The sequence below is a fragment of the Euwallacea similis genome, chromosome 4, assembly GCF_039881205.1.
Source record: "Euwallacea similis isolate ESF13 chromosome 4, ESF131.1, whole genome shotgun sequence".
NCBI lineage: Eukaryota > Metazoa > Arthropoda > Insecta > Coleoptera > Curculionidae > Euwallacea > Euwallacea similis.
Window position 1 is genome coordinate 2542100 of NC_089612.1, and position 12970 is coordinate 2555069.

General features: G+C 37.7%; 1 protein-coding gene across 1 annotated transcript; it reads left to right on the forward strand.

Annotated features, from left to right (window-relative positions):
- The first annotated feature begins 5191 nt into the window (after positions 1-5191).
- On the forward strand, positions 5192-7320 carry Vajk4. Its single transcript, XM_066389108.1, has 4 exons — positions 5192-5233; positions 5787-6051; positions 6110-6486; positions 6542-7320. The coding sequence occupies exons 1-4, from the start codon at positions 5207-5209 to the stop codon at positions 7043-7045; spliced, it is 1173 nt and encodes a 390-aa protein (XP_066245205.1). The 5' UTR covers positions 5192-5206; the 3' UTR covers positions 7046-7320.
- Positions 7321-12970: the final 5650 nt, after the last annotated feature.

The following is a 12970-nucleotide window of genomic DNA, read 5'->3' on the forward strand; positions in this document are numbered from 1 at the left end:
GCGTGTGTGAGTAATCCCGATTTACATAAATAACTAATAAAATATATTGGAATTTATTTCTTTTTCTGTATACATCATCTGGCGTGTGTGGTTACCACACGAGTTGTGTAACTGCGCAAAGTTATGTGTGTCGCTTTTTTTTTTTTAGTTGAATAATACTCAAACACCATTATTAGATCAATTAGCTCCGTATAGTCGATCTTGTGTTCAAATTAAATTTGGAGCGATTGCAAAATGTTGAAGTGGACTAAAAAAAAGCTATGTTAAATAATGTAAATAGATTAATACACTGCAGGACAAAGGTGCATGGTAATGTTGGATTTAATTAAGCAAAACTTGGCTCTTTAAGTGCACTCTGTAATGAGGCCTATTATTTATTGAATTTGTTACAAGGCTTCAATTCATTAACCAGCGATATTTAATAATATGAGAGCAATTTCACAATGAAATTTAAACATTTTGGAGTTCTTTCGCGTTTAGCGCTTGAAGGGTCAACAGAAGAATTCAAGAAGCTGCAAACGAAATAGCGCAAAAATGGATTTACCTAGACGGTTTTTTTGAGTTTTGTTTTTAAATAATCTTAGAATTCCTTTAAATTACTTCTTCTATGACATAAAAACCACAAATTCGAAATCTATTAATAAGCGACTACAACGCTTTTTTCTCGGTCACTTTTCGCCATCACACACACACAAACTACCCAAAGCAGCTGTTCCCCATTTTCTCTTCTCGTTCTACCTGAAAATACGCCGATTTCTGACTAAGATAAAGCACCCAACATTAGTTATATTGTAGGTATTAGGTCAGTTTTGGCATTTTGGCATCGGTCGTTAAACTGTCATTTACGGTCTCTCTTACGACTGGAACTCGCAGAGTCGAAGAGAATCATATATGCAGTCTCAGGTTTAAGGCTGTGACCTCCATGAGGTGTTATTTTCTAATACAGGAAATAGAAACATTCCTCAGGTTTTTTAGTGTGCAATTGTTTGCAAATCAAACTAAATAATCGCAAGAAATAAGCCCGGCCTTGATAGTGGTGGGTCATGGGTGACGATCGCGCTACCATGGGTAAATATAGTAGGTTTATTCAATAGGGAGTTTTTTCTGTTAACGATAATATCTCGGTAGAGATTCATGGTCAGCTCCTTACATTCTTTTTAATCAATCTATGTGAAATTTTTATGGTCACACAATGGTCAACCCCTTTAATTCCCGCTCTGTACGCTCCTAGTTATTCACTAATTGCTACGAAATTTTCGGAATTGATAAAGGAATGCATATTCTCATCCTCCGGAAAATTTGAGTTCAGGCTCATGCGCTTAATGCGAGTTACGATTTCTTGGAATTCAATTTATTTTGGAGAGTAGCGCGAAGCTTACATTGAGAGTGTCCACTCCGCACGCCCCTGGTTTTTCACTAATTCATGGGAAATCTTCACAGTTTCTAAAGAAACTTATAAACTGAGATCCGTCGAAATTTGTGTTAGGAATTAGGGACTCTATATGAGTTAAAATTTTTGTAAATTAAATTAACATTTCGGCGTAGTCTTAGACCCATAATCAGCGTCTTGTACTCTCGCGCTTTATGCCTCTCGATTTGTGCCATTTATATGAAGTTATCCGAATTTGTAAAGAAATATGCAAACTCAATTCTTACGAAATTAATGCTATTAAGTTAGAAATATGAGGTAGTAATTATAACAATTCAATCAGAAGCGAAATATGGTCGTCTACAGCTCCCATTTCGTCTCGGTCGCTATATCGAACGCAACAAGAACATCTACAAAAAATAGGACATTTTTCTTACCAAAACGGCATCAAACTGTCAAAGATAACTGATGCGCGCGCACAAAGTAAAATCAATGACGTCAGTGCGTCACGTCCAGTACACACAAACAGCCCTAAAACGAAAGGAAATTAATAAATTTCAGGTTGCGTCTTGCGTGCTCCAGTTCCTAAATTACTGCGATGGTAAAACGCGATATAACAAGGGTTTCCTATGCTGCTAATTATGACGTTCTATGTCAGGTGTACTCTCCTAAGCTGAATTTTCGCGCCCTAAAACGCCAAAAAACTTATCGCCCACAACGTGTTTTCGCGCTTGAAATATATGGCCCAGCTGCGCATTTGCCATCATCATCATCAGAGGAAGAAAAAGAAGTAAATTAAAACATTTTTCAAGGGGCGCGTGCGGTCGGATCGTAAATTTCCCTAAAAACGCTTAATTGAGGCTGTAAAATGAAAAATTCGGGGTCTTCTCGGGATTATTGGTGCTGATCTTAGTTACGAGGACAAAGATTGATTAAAGATTGAGAATACATTAACTTTTACGCAAAGGCAAGACTACTTTTGACTATCCGCGTATCGACATTTGCGCACCATAAGCGAGACGTCAGACAAATCAACGGCCGGCTAAGGATATTTTGACACATCTGAGTGTCTCTTCAACGTAACATTGCCAAATTTCTCATTAATTTAAGTAAAATAGTATTACTTTATACTTCCTAGCAGATCTAATTAGAGCACTTTTGGACATAGCTGTACGCATTCAGTCCGGAAAAATTACCAAGTTTTTGCGCAATTGTTGTTATTATGAGGATTAACAAAACAAGCGGCGTAAAACGCATTTGTAAGATTATGCGAAAATTGAATTTCATTAATGTTTGTTTCATGCAGCCCAGGCGGCAATTAAAAAATAGAAAGCTTTGCACATTATTATTAGTGTCCGTATATTAATTTAATGACATATCAAAACGCATTTTTATAGTTTCCTATAATGAAAAATTTACCACGTATTAACAATGGGTACTTACTTAATGCATATTTACATGCAACTTCCTCCAGTAATATTCAACACAAGTAAATCTTTAATTTGATCATTTTTTTAAGATGGCAACAACGCTGCATAGATGACAAGCCACATATATGTTAGTCGTAAGTGTCACAGAACTACGTTGATAGACGTCACACGCGTGATTAAAAACAACTATTGGGCTACAATGACAGGTGTCAAATAAATTTCTGGAGAAGCTTACAGAAAAATTCTTACACTAATTATAAACAATGCTCGAAATATGGCGACAAAGCTCTCACCAATTTAAACAACTTTGATATTAACAAATTAAGGCTTTGGTACAGAAACTAAAGCTAGACATAATATTCCTCTATATCTGGCAAATAACCTCCTACAGATACAAGACAATCACTAAGCGACATTGATAGAAACCCGGTGCCAAGCGCTAACTTAAACAACGTTGCAAAAAAAATTTAAATGTCAAAACAAAAACTGAAATGAGATATATTTTTTTATAATTTTGACAGGTGTGAAACAAACAATGTTGTCAAAAATTCGTAAACTTTACTAACGAAGATTCGATATAAACACAAATTGACGTTTGTCAAAATTAAATAAACATAAATTTGATCAAAAAAATAGGAAAACAGAATATTTATTTTACATAGTAATAGAGTTTCTCTACGTTTAGCGTCACTCACTGATATTGACTGGTAATGAGTAAATTACCGAAGCATTATTGTTAGCAATTTTAAACCTTGGAGCCATATGCCCAAAACGTGTTAAAATTGATTCGTACCAAACGAAATATTAACACTAAAAGTTAAACCAAATATATTCCTCTTTTCATGATAGCAAAGCTCCTCGCAGTTTGGCATTTACTAAATAATATTCCCAGGTATGAAATAATAACGTAAGCGGTGTTATCAAAGCCCGTAAAATAAATCTTTTACAAAAGTTTTGAAATTTGAAATATCCATTTAAATATAATAACAAGGTTTCATCAAGTTTGACAATAACTTAGCAACATTGATAAATGTTAAACTGTCATTCAAACTCAATTGTCAAAACGTTACAAATCTTGGTCATGCAATATACATATATTCAAACTAATAAGTTACAGAACGGAATAAATACAATTTTAATGCCAAGATTGGCACTTACTTAATCATGTTGACATACATATGTATGTTAAAAAATCACTCAAGCGATACTATCAAGAAGTCAACAACAAATCAAAATTTAATTTTTTTTATTTGTCATTTAGCGGAGAATCACAAATATTTAGTTAATTTCCTCATTACAATTTACCCAAAAAAATTAATTGCCTAACGCACAGTTTCAATATTACACTTGTACATACATATATCCCTTGGTATCACTGCTGTGGTACCCACCTTTAATGCCACTTTAATTTTTAAATTCGAACATAGTTAGTTACATAATATCAATAATAGTTCGGATCAATCAAGAGCAGTACCAACTCAGGCAGTACCACACACTGAAAGAGGTGCGCGGATGTGGAAGTGAAACCCCGGAGGAGGTGGTGAACGATTTGAGCACCTAGAAAGTGTGCTTCTGGTACGTATATAAGCCACGAGGAAGATTTTAGACGGAGCAAACTGCTCTCGTGTACACACCTCGAACATGAAAGCTCTGGTAAGTCTTATGGGTACCACCTGTGGTAGTGGCGCATCTGTGACGTAATCGGCGTTTGTATCGGTGATTTATAGTGACGAATTCGCAAGTACCGGGTGTTCATCAGTGACAAGCAATAGGATTTTTATGGGTACCATTGAAATTTGGTACCTATAAGAAAAAGTGACAAACACCCGGTATAGTATTTTCAGTGCGGTTGTGAAGTGTGATTTACCCTGGTACCACTCCAAACTTATGAAGTTTTAATTTCACATTTGTGGAATTTTTCAAAATGGCGGTGTTTATTGTCAAGATGACAATAAATTGGATGTTGTTTTGAAACCGCCATTTTGAAAACAAATGCTTAAAAGACAGAATGTCATAGAATTCATTTCAGGGGTATAATCAGGTGGTACTGTTGATTCCTGAATTCTTAGAAATAATTAATGCAACGAAAATACAAAATTCACGTATTTAACAAAGTTAGTTGAAAGTACCGTTTTGGTACCTAACTTTAATATTAGATTAATGCTAAACAAATGCATATCTATCATTTCCGCGTGGTACCAATTAATTATCCACCCAAACAATGAAACAAAAAAAAATAGAAACGAAAGCAAACGCCAATTACCGTAATCAAATAATAGTACCGATGCACGCGGTACTGCTGCCGAGATTATTCAGCTTTTTACGTGTTACGTAACCGGGTGGCATACGGCAGCAGCAGGAAAAGAAAGTGGTATCCAGCACTGTATGTAACCTGCTCGCTCGACACATGGTTCGAACGTTCCATTTCTTTTCGGTATTTAGTTGCGGGGTTTCCGCAATCTGCTGGTAATTAAATGTCGTCGTAGTACCATTAAACAAATGACTACTACTTTTCAATTATGGCGTTGTAATGAAATTATGTCAGGGTACTATAGTGGTACTTGGACATTAACGCATTAATTAGTGCTTTATTTCTTCGAGGAAACAAATAGAATCATCTAGCAATGTAGCTGCCCTTCTTTCAAGAAGATCGATGGTGAAGTCGCTTTTCGATTAATAACATTAATCTCCATTTTACAACCTGATAGAAGGAGTTCCTAACCACTTTATTTTTTGAAATGATTCCATCGGCATGGTACTCATTTTAAATTCAATTTTTCTAAGAAAAACGATGGTACCCATCGTTTTCAAATATCTCCCGTATTCTCCATTTCACAGTCTGATGAAAGCAGATTCTAACTTCCTTATTTTTTTTAATAAACCGATCGATATGATACTTGTTTTCCGGTTTTTCCAAGAATGTTATTAACGGTTCGTCTGATCTATCCCCACCCTGCCGCATATCTCAAAAATAATTCCTTTTTCAGCTCGTTATAGGCACATTGTGCCTCTGCGCTTGCGCTTTAGCTGCGGAGGCCGAGAAAAAGGAGGAGACTAAGGAGGTGGCTCCGCAGGAAAGCAAAAAGCAGGACAAACGGGGTATTCTCCTTGGAGATCATGGATTTGGAGGAGGTGGTTTTGGAGGAGGTGGTTTTGGAGGCGGTGACCTTGGAGGACACGATTTGGGAGGAGGAGGTTTTGGAGGAGGCGGATACGAGAGCGGCGGCTACGGAGGAGGAGATATCGGAGGAGGCAAGTCTTTCCTCGTACTCCTCTGTTACCCAAATCTGAAAGATTCATCTTATTTTAGGTCATGAGGAACATGTGAAGACCGTAGTGGTAGAAAAGAAGGTTCCAGTACCATACACTGTAACCAAACATGTGCCCTACACCGTGGAAAAAAAGGTGCCTTATGAAGTCAAAGTGCCAGTACCACAACCCTACACCGTAATCAAGAAGGTGCCAGTACCAGTAAAGGAAATTATCAAGGTTCCCTACATAGTACCCCAACCCTATGAGGTAATCAAAAAGGTTCCAGTTGAAGTCAAGGTACCAGTGCCCAGACCCTATGAAGTAAAGGTCCATGTACCCCAGCCCTACACCGTTGAGAAGAAAGTCCCTGTGCCAGTAAAAGTACCAGTACCAGAACCATACACCGTCTACAAGAAAGTTCCTTACCCAGTCAAGGTTAGATTAGATGAACTAAATTAAATATCAATTTAATCTTATGATTTCTTTATAGGTTGAAATACCAGTACCACAACCTTATACTGTGGAGAAAAAGGTACCATACGAAGTAAAAATTCCCATTGACAGGCCATACCCAGTGCACGTACCTAAACCCTACCCAGTCACCGTTGAGAAGCACGTGCCTTACCCCGTAGAAAAACCAGTACCTTATGAAGTAAAAGTACCCATTGACAAACCATACCCTGTGGTAGTACCCAAACCCGTTCCATACCCGGTGAAAGTTCCAGTACCCGAACCCTATACCGTGATCAAGAAGGTACCGGTCGAAGTTGAAAAACCCGTGCCCTATCCCGTGAAAGTACACGTTGACAAGCCTTATCCCGTATACAAAGAAGTACCAGTACCTGTTGAGAAACCAGTACCTTACCCAGTGAAAGTACCATACCCAGTACCCGTTAAAGTGTCACATCATGAAGAATCTGATTGGTCGGGATCTGGCGGTTTCGGAGGTGGTCATGGAGGTAGTTCAGGGGGTGGCGGCGACTGGGGACATTAGTAGTCACTTGTTTCTATTGTTATAGGGACATTGTTTCTTGATTGTCAACTGTCTAATCTTGTAATTATTATTGTCGAACAAAAATCAACTTCTTGCTCCAAATTATATGTAGATTATTGTACAGTAGGGGGCGTTGCTCCTGGTTTTTGCGTCTACTTTGCGTGCCCGGCGCCTAGGGGGCGTGCAGTATTATTGCGCAAGGGACTGTGTTAGTTTTTTTTTTGTATTTATATTATTTGCGTTTTTATTTTTTAATAAAAAAATGAGAAATTTGAGGTGTGTTTTATTTGAAGCATTGTGAAGCTGGGCATGACATACATAATCTTATGCTTAAGGAGAAACTGCGGTTAACAGTAGAAAATGAAAAATAACAAAAAATTGCTTCCCCTTCCTAAATCCATGGTTGTAGAATGTAAAACCTCTGAAGACATTTTTCCCAATTTCCCAAAAATTTGTTTATCAAAGCCAAGCAACTCATAATTTTCGTCTCATGCTTAGGAAATTGTGTATGGCCGATGTCTGAAGCTATAGCATAAATCTATGGTTGAAAAGTGTGAAGTACTAAAAATTCTTGTCAATTTCATCAAAATTTAATTCTCTTTATCTTTGAAACTAACGGAGATATCAAAATCTCGGTTATGCAAGATTTCATACTTGATTCAGACGATTTATTTTAGGTATAATTGCAAAAAGGGCGGCTAATGTTAATGAAACCTCTATATACCCCACATCAGAGTGTCAAATGTGTAAATACATTTCGTACAACGTCATTCCCTATACGTTTACGTCCCTTTAATTTACACCCAAGGAACTCTCCTTCAAAAGCTGCAAATGCAGATTATTCCCATCCTGAATATGGGGCCTCGAGGCCCTAAATTTCGCCATATAAAACCGACAATAATCGCAATAACGGATTTCCTAAATTGCGCCGATTAAGCCACAAGGTGACGTTGCATGGGCGCTTCCGGGCCCACTTCACATTACTTATTTAAATAATCTCTGATTTCTATCTGTGTGTGTGCCAATGGGACCTCCCATTTAATGGGTGAGGTGTCGATTTGAGTTTAAAATTCCCGCATAATAATGCCTATCTTTTTCATCATATTTTATGGACAGATTTTTTCAATTGTTTCAATATGTCAATGTCATGGCGGAAGAAACAAAATTTTGGAAAATTAAAAAAATGGCGGACCAAAAATTGTCACTTAGTGACAGTGCCTTGACAATCCAGAATAATAGAATATGGCATTAGTTGACATTTTTGGATATTTACGTTCATTTATTCTAAATTGTTTAAGAGTTTTAATTTCTTTTTTTGCCATGGAAATTGAAATAAAGAAATATAATCAAGGTGCTCTGTAGGTAGTAAAACTCAAGAAATGATTGATAATAAAAAACTTTTAACGAGCGTTTAATATTTAAAAGCAGTTTATGTCCCTAGTAATAATTCTAGTAATGCTAGAGGTAGGTATAGAAATATGCATAACAGAATAACTCATCCCCAAAAAAACCACGGAGCAGCTTTTATCAAACACCCCAAAAACTTAATTAAAGCTATCAATGGGCGACATAACAGAGCTGTTTTAACGTGACACAGCCCGGGATTATGGACTTTGAGCAAGAAAAGACATCTTGAGTACTTTCCAGTTGAAGGGGCCATTTCAAACTGGTCACCAGTGGCGTAGCTCGCTCTAATTTTGAAGTCTCCTTATGTAGTTTGTTAGAAGCTTTAGCGCGCCACTGGATCAAGCTCTTGTCGAGGGATAAAAGAGCTCATCGTTTCCAGAAAGCGACGCCAGAAAGTGGGAGGCGGGTCTTTCCTAATGAGTTCTCGGGGCCGACAAAAGATGGTCCCTAGGGAGCGGCGCTATCGGGACTCGCCAGGCGTCCCGTCCAACCGAGGAGAGGGCGATACGCCCACAGTTCCACCAAGGAGCTCCTCGCCATGGTTAATCTCCTGTTTAATTGAATTTCCTCTGGTTTTATTGCGGAGATGTGACATTGCGACATGTATCGAAACTAGGCGAATGGTAATGGTCTTACCGAAAGGCCATCATTAGTAATTTGGAACACGGTATACAATCTCTTCGAGTGTGTTAAAAGTAAATGTCCGATTTGTGCAACTTTGCTGTAGTCACGCACTAAAAAGGACGGTAATTAAGCGGCTATGAATTAATTAGGGGTCCAGTCTTAAAAACCCAAACAGCACTATCTTTTAACACCTTTCCTCGAGACAATGATCAGTGAATATCACTTAATAAAAGGGTCGGTGGTACCGCAGATAAGAACCGGGTTATTTAGGAAAATACCAGGCAGTACCATATTTTATTAATCGAATTTAGAAAACACCCTTTAAGCTTTAAGGCGTTTTGTCGAGTCATGCAAAGTGGATATAATTGCTTTATTTATGACTTAAATCCCAGGCGCATTTTTATTTATTTATAGAACACCTTAGGTAGGTCTCACATTCACGTTTACGATTCGTGAGAATCTTTGGCGACTCAGCCAAAACATTTTATTCGTAAAATTGATTGGACAAATTCTCACTCTCACCTGACTCTATAGGATGGAAGCCCAGGATACAGCAACAAACCCTTAAACTTTCCTTCGCTTGGCGATGCTATAAAACTTACGGTATCACTCATATCTGAGCACATATCGCTAGCGAACACCATTATCACTAATTTGCGCCACAAATCATAACCTACACAGCACTTAAAACATCTAAAAACCTCACTAAATTATAATTTACACATTTCTCAATTCATCTGCCGCCATTGCCCTCAAAAACTTCAATGTTTCGATCATACCACGTGACTATTCTTAACAAAACAACTGAGCTGACATGTCGCCAAACAATTGCCTATCAACCGGATATCCAGAAACTGTCCAAATCTTGATGATGAAATGGTCCTAATGTCGCTTTCGGTTCCCACACACCATCAGCACTCGGTAAACTACTCCGAGTGCTGCGAGTACCTCTACCTGTGTTATTTTGTTGCCGGGATCTTTTTTATTAGCAATGAAAATGAGTTTTCATTTCCAGCGGGGCCGCTTCGATTCCGCAATGACAGCTTGATCTCTCTCGTTTCAGCGGATTTTCCATTTTTGCTGCTTAATTGAAAATCGGGCCGTTTTTAGCGCGGCATCAGGCCGTGAAACGTGACCGGCGCTTATCAGTTTTATTGTGCCATCCGCATTTGTTTCAATTCTATTCTGATAGAGAGGCACACATACAGCAACATCCATTAAAACTTGAACCTTCCCTTATTATTCGCTTCGCATGTTACACATAACACCAAGAAAATTACGTAAAGTAAGACACCCGCTTATTTGATTATGCCACCTTCAAGAGCCTGTTACTTAACACGAACCAGAAATATAATCATTTGTAGTAGATAGGAGTTGGCAAAAAATGTAAAGGGACCCTGTACACATGCACAAACGTTAAAATTCCAATAGAGCACGTTAATGTATACTTCTGTGAAGGGCGAATGTGACTGTCAAATTAAACCTGAGCTGTTCAGATTTGGTTAAAACTGAATAAGCACAATTATTACATATTTAAAACAAAGAACTACGATGGTGGCCATGATTGAAAAATGGCAACGAACTGGGATAGGTATTTTGAGGCTCCAAGCAGCTGCAAATAAATCTCCCTTTATCTACATATCATGTATTTTATTTAATATAATGAGGATGAAGGATTTTACCCATCAAACTAATCAGTCCAGTCTATGCTCCTTTATAATAATAAATATCAACACTGAAACCTGATTCCATGGCTATATATTACCCATAATTATTAACCCTCAAGTCGATTATTATGTTATTTACCTGCTTACCGAACAAGCCCGCTGAAAGTGATTATTTGCCGATAATTATTACCGTATAGGCAAATTAGTAGGTTGTTAGATTGCGACATCCAGAAGGTATCAAGCGCACCTTTTGATCGAATTTTATTAGGCCCTTACACTCGTTCGGAAACCATTAACTCTCAATTGCGGATGCTTTAAATTATTCAACACGCCGATATGTTTTACTTTCACTTTCCGATAATTGATTAATCTCTTTACGTGGTTTTATGGACCTGCTTTCAGAATCGTACATCAAGCCAGATGCATAGTGTATAATCTTCGATTAGGTAATCGTTTTTAACGTACCAAATTACCGTAATGCAATTAAACACTCATATAACACATGCATCTATTTGTGAACTATCATTGCCCGAGGGCACTATCCATAGAAGGCGGCATCTTAAGGAGAAGGAAGAGCAGAATGCTCGCTATCGTAGGCAGAAGGAAAAACTGCAGAGAGATCGTTTAAATTTCACATCTAGTCAGCTGTGAAGTTTGTTGAAGAAAAGAACGTATATCGACAAAAGCAAATAAAGCAACATAACCTTACTCGGCTCCTTTATCAAAAATTAACGTTAACGTCATTTTACGGTATATGATCAAGCCACGACCTACTTTTTATCTTCTATTTCTCTTGTGTAAAATCTCACGGCTGGCTAGATATTAAATTTAAATGATCTCATAGTAGAAAAACGCAATTTGAAATTGAAAACGTCAGAAACCTGATGGTGGCAAGAGAGCATCGGTTGGAGATCAGAGTAATGGGAAAAGTGGTGATTATTATCTAGAAATTTTGGAGTTAGAAAAGAAATGGCAAGAACGCCCAATCGTTCCTTGGTTAAGTTTTGGCACATTCAAAATCTCTCGATCAAACTAACAGCCTGGTAATTTCTTCAGCATTGAACGGGAGCATTTACCTGGAGCTCAACATGACCATAACCAGAAGATATCCACCTAAAGGACACAGGTATATAGCCCGTTTTGACTATAAAACCCATCATTTTCGGATTCTAAGCATTTTTTCATGAATTATAGACATCCCCAAACAATATGCATATTTACGAATACCTTTTGGGAGCCCTAGTACCTATCCAAGTGCCTTCTAGAGGCCTGGTGCATAGCTATACGTTAAATAATTATAAACATCCTGTAATTAACCTAATCTGATTATTTTTCTGGGACATGCTATATTCTATTACTCCAGTTATATTGTAAGAACACACAGTCCTGTAGGGACAAGATAGCGTCAAGCCCTTAGTCGGCACGCGACCGCTAAATGCTCTTTAACCGAGCCCTTTCGGCCCTCCCGACATAATCTTCGCAGGGCTGAAGGGATGATCCGATTTAGGGGAGGCTTAGCCTTGTAATCGGCTGATACTTGACTTTGGAATAATTGTCTAAAATCCCATTCTGTTATATAATCTTGAATGTTGCATGGGAAACTTTTCATGAAGGTGTCCCTCTCGTAAAACCGTGAGCATATGTTTTGTTTTGTGTATCATTCCCACCTTTCTTGGTCATTGAATATGTATGATACAAATCGGTTTAATGGTTTAAACAAGCCTTAAATTACGCATTAATCATAAGACTAAAAGGGGGCCATAAATAACTTGTACGCGTCGAGATGTTTTTAGAGCGGGTACACAATATTTGCCAGAGATACGTTTTAATTATAAAGGCGATAAGGTCGATTTTTGTACACCTGCTGCTGCGGTCGATCCTCAGGGTCTTTGGGTGAATATGACCGTTTATTTCGTGCAATAAATACTAATTAACTTGGCGTATTTATTAATGCGCTTTACTAAAGGAACTTGAGATTTGGTACTGGCCGATATTCTAGAGTTTCCAGAAATCAGTCATACTAATGGGGTTACAAAGAAGGTCAAAAATACAGAAAAATATTTAAAATTTGTAACAAGTCTCAGGTATACGAACGGCTTTTGTCATCAATAGCATTTAAAACTACAGAGATTCTACTGCACATTATGAGATTTACAAATAGCTTTTCCGGATGTCAGGGTCGTACGAAATGGAATTCGAAAAGGGTTAAAAGCAGAAAAAAAAATTA

Coding starts and splice junctions, on each gene's coding strand:
- Vajk4 (XM_066389108.1), top strand. CDS start 5,207: ATGGTTCGAACGTTCCATTTCTTTTCG. Junction 5,234..5,786: donor GAACGTTCCATTTCTTTTCG/GTATTTAGTTGC, acceptor TTCCTTTTTCAG/CTCGTTATAGGCACATTGTG. Junction 6,487..6,541: donor AAGTTCCTTACCCAGTCAAG/GTTAGATTAGAT, acceptor ATTTCTTTATAG/GTTGAAATACCAGTACCACA.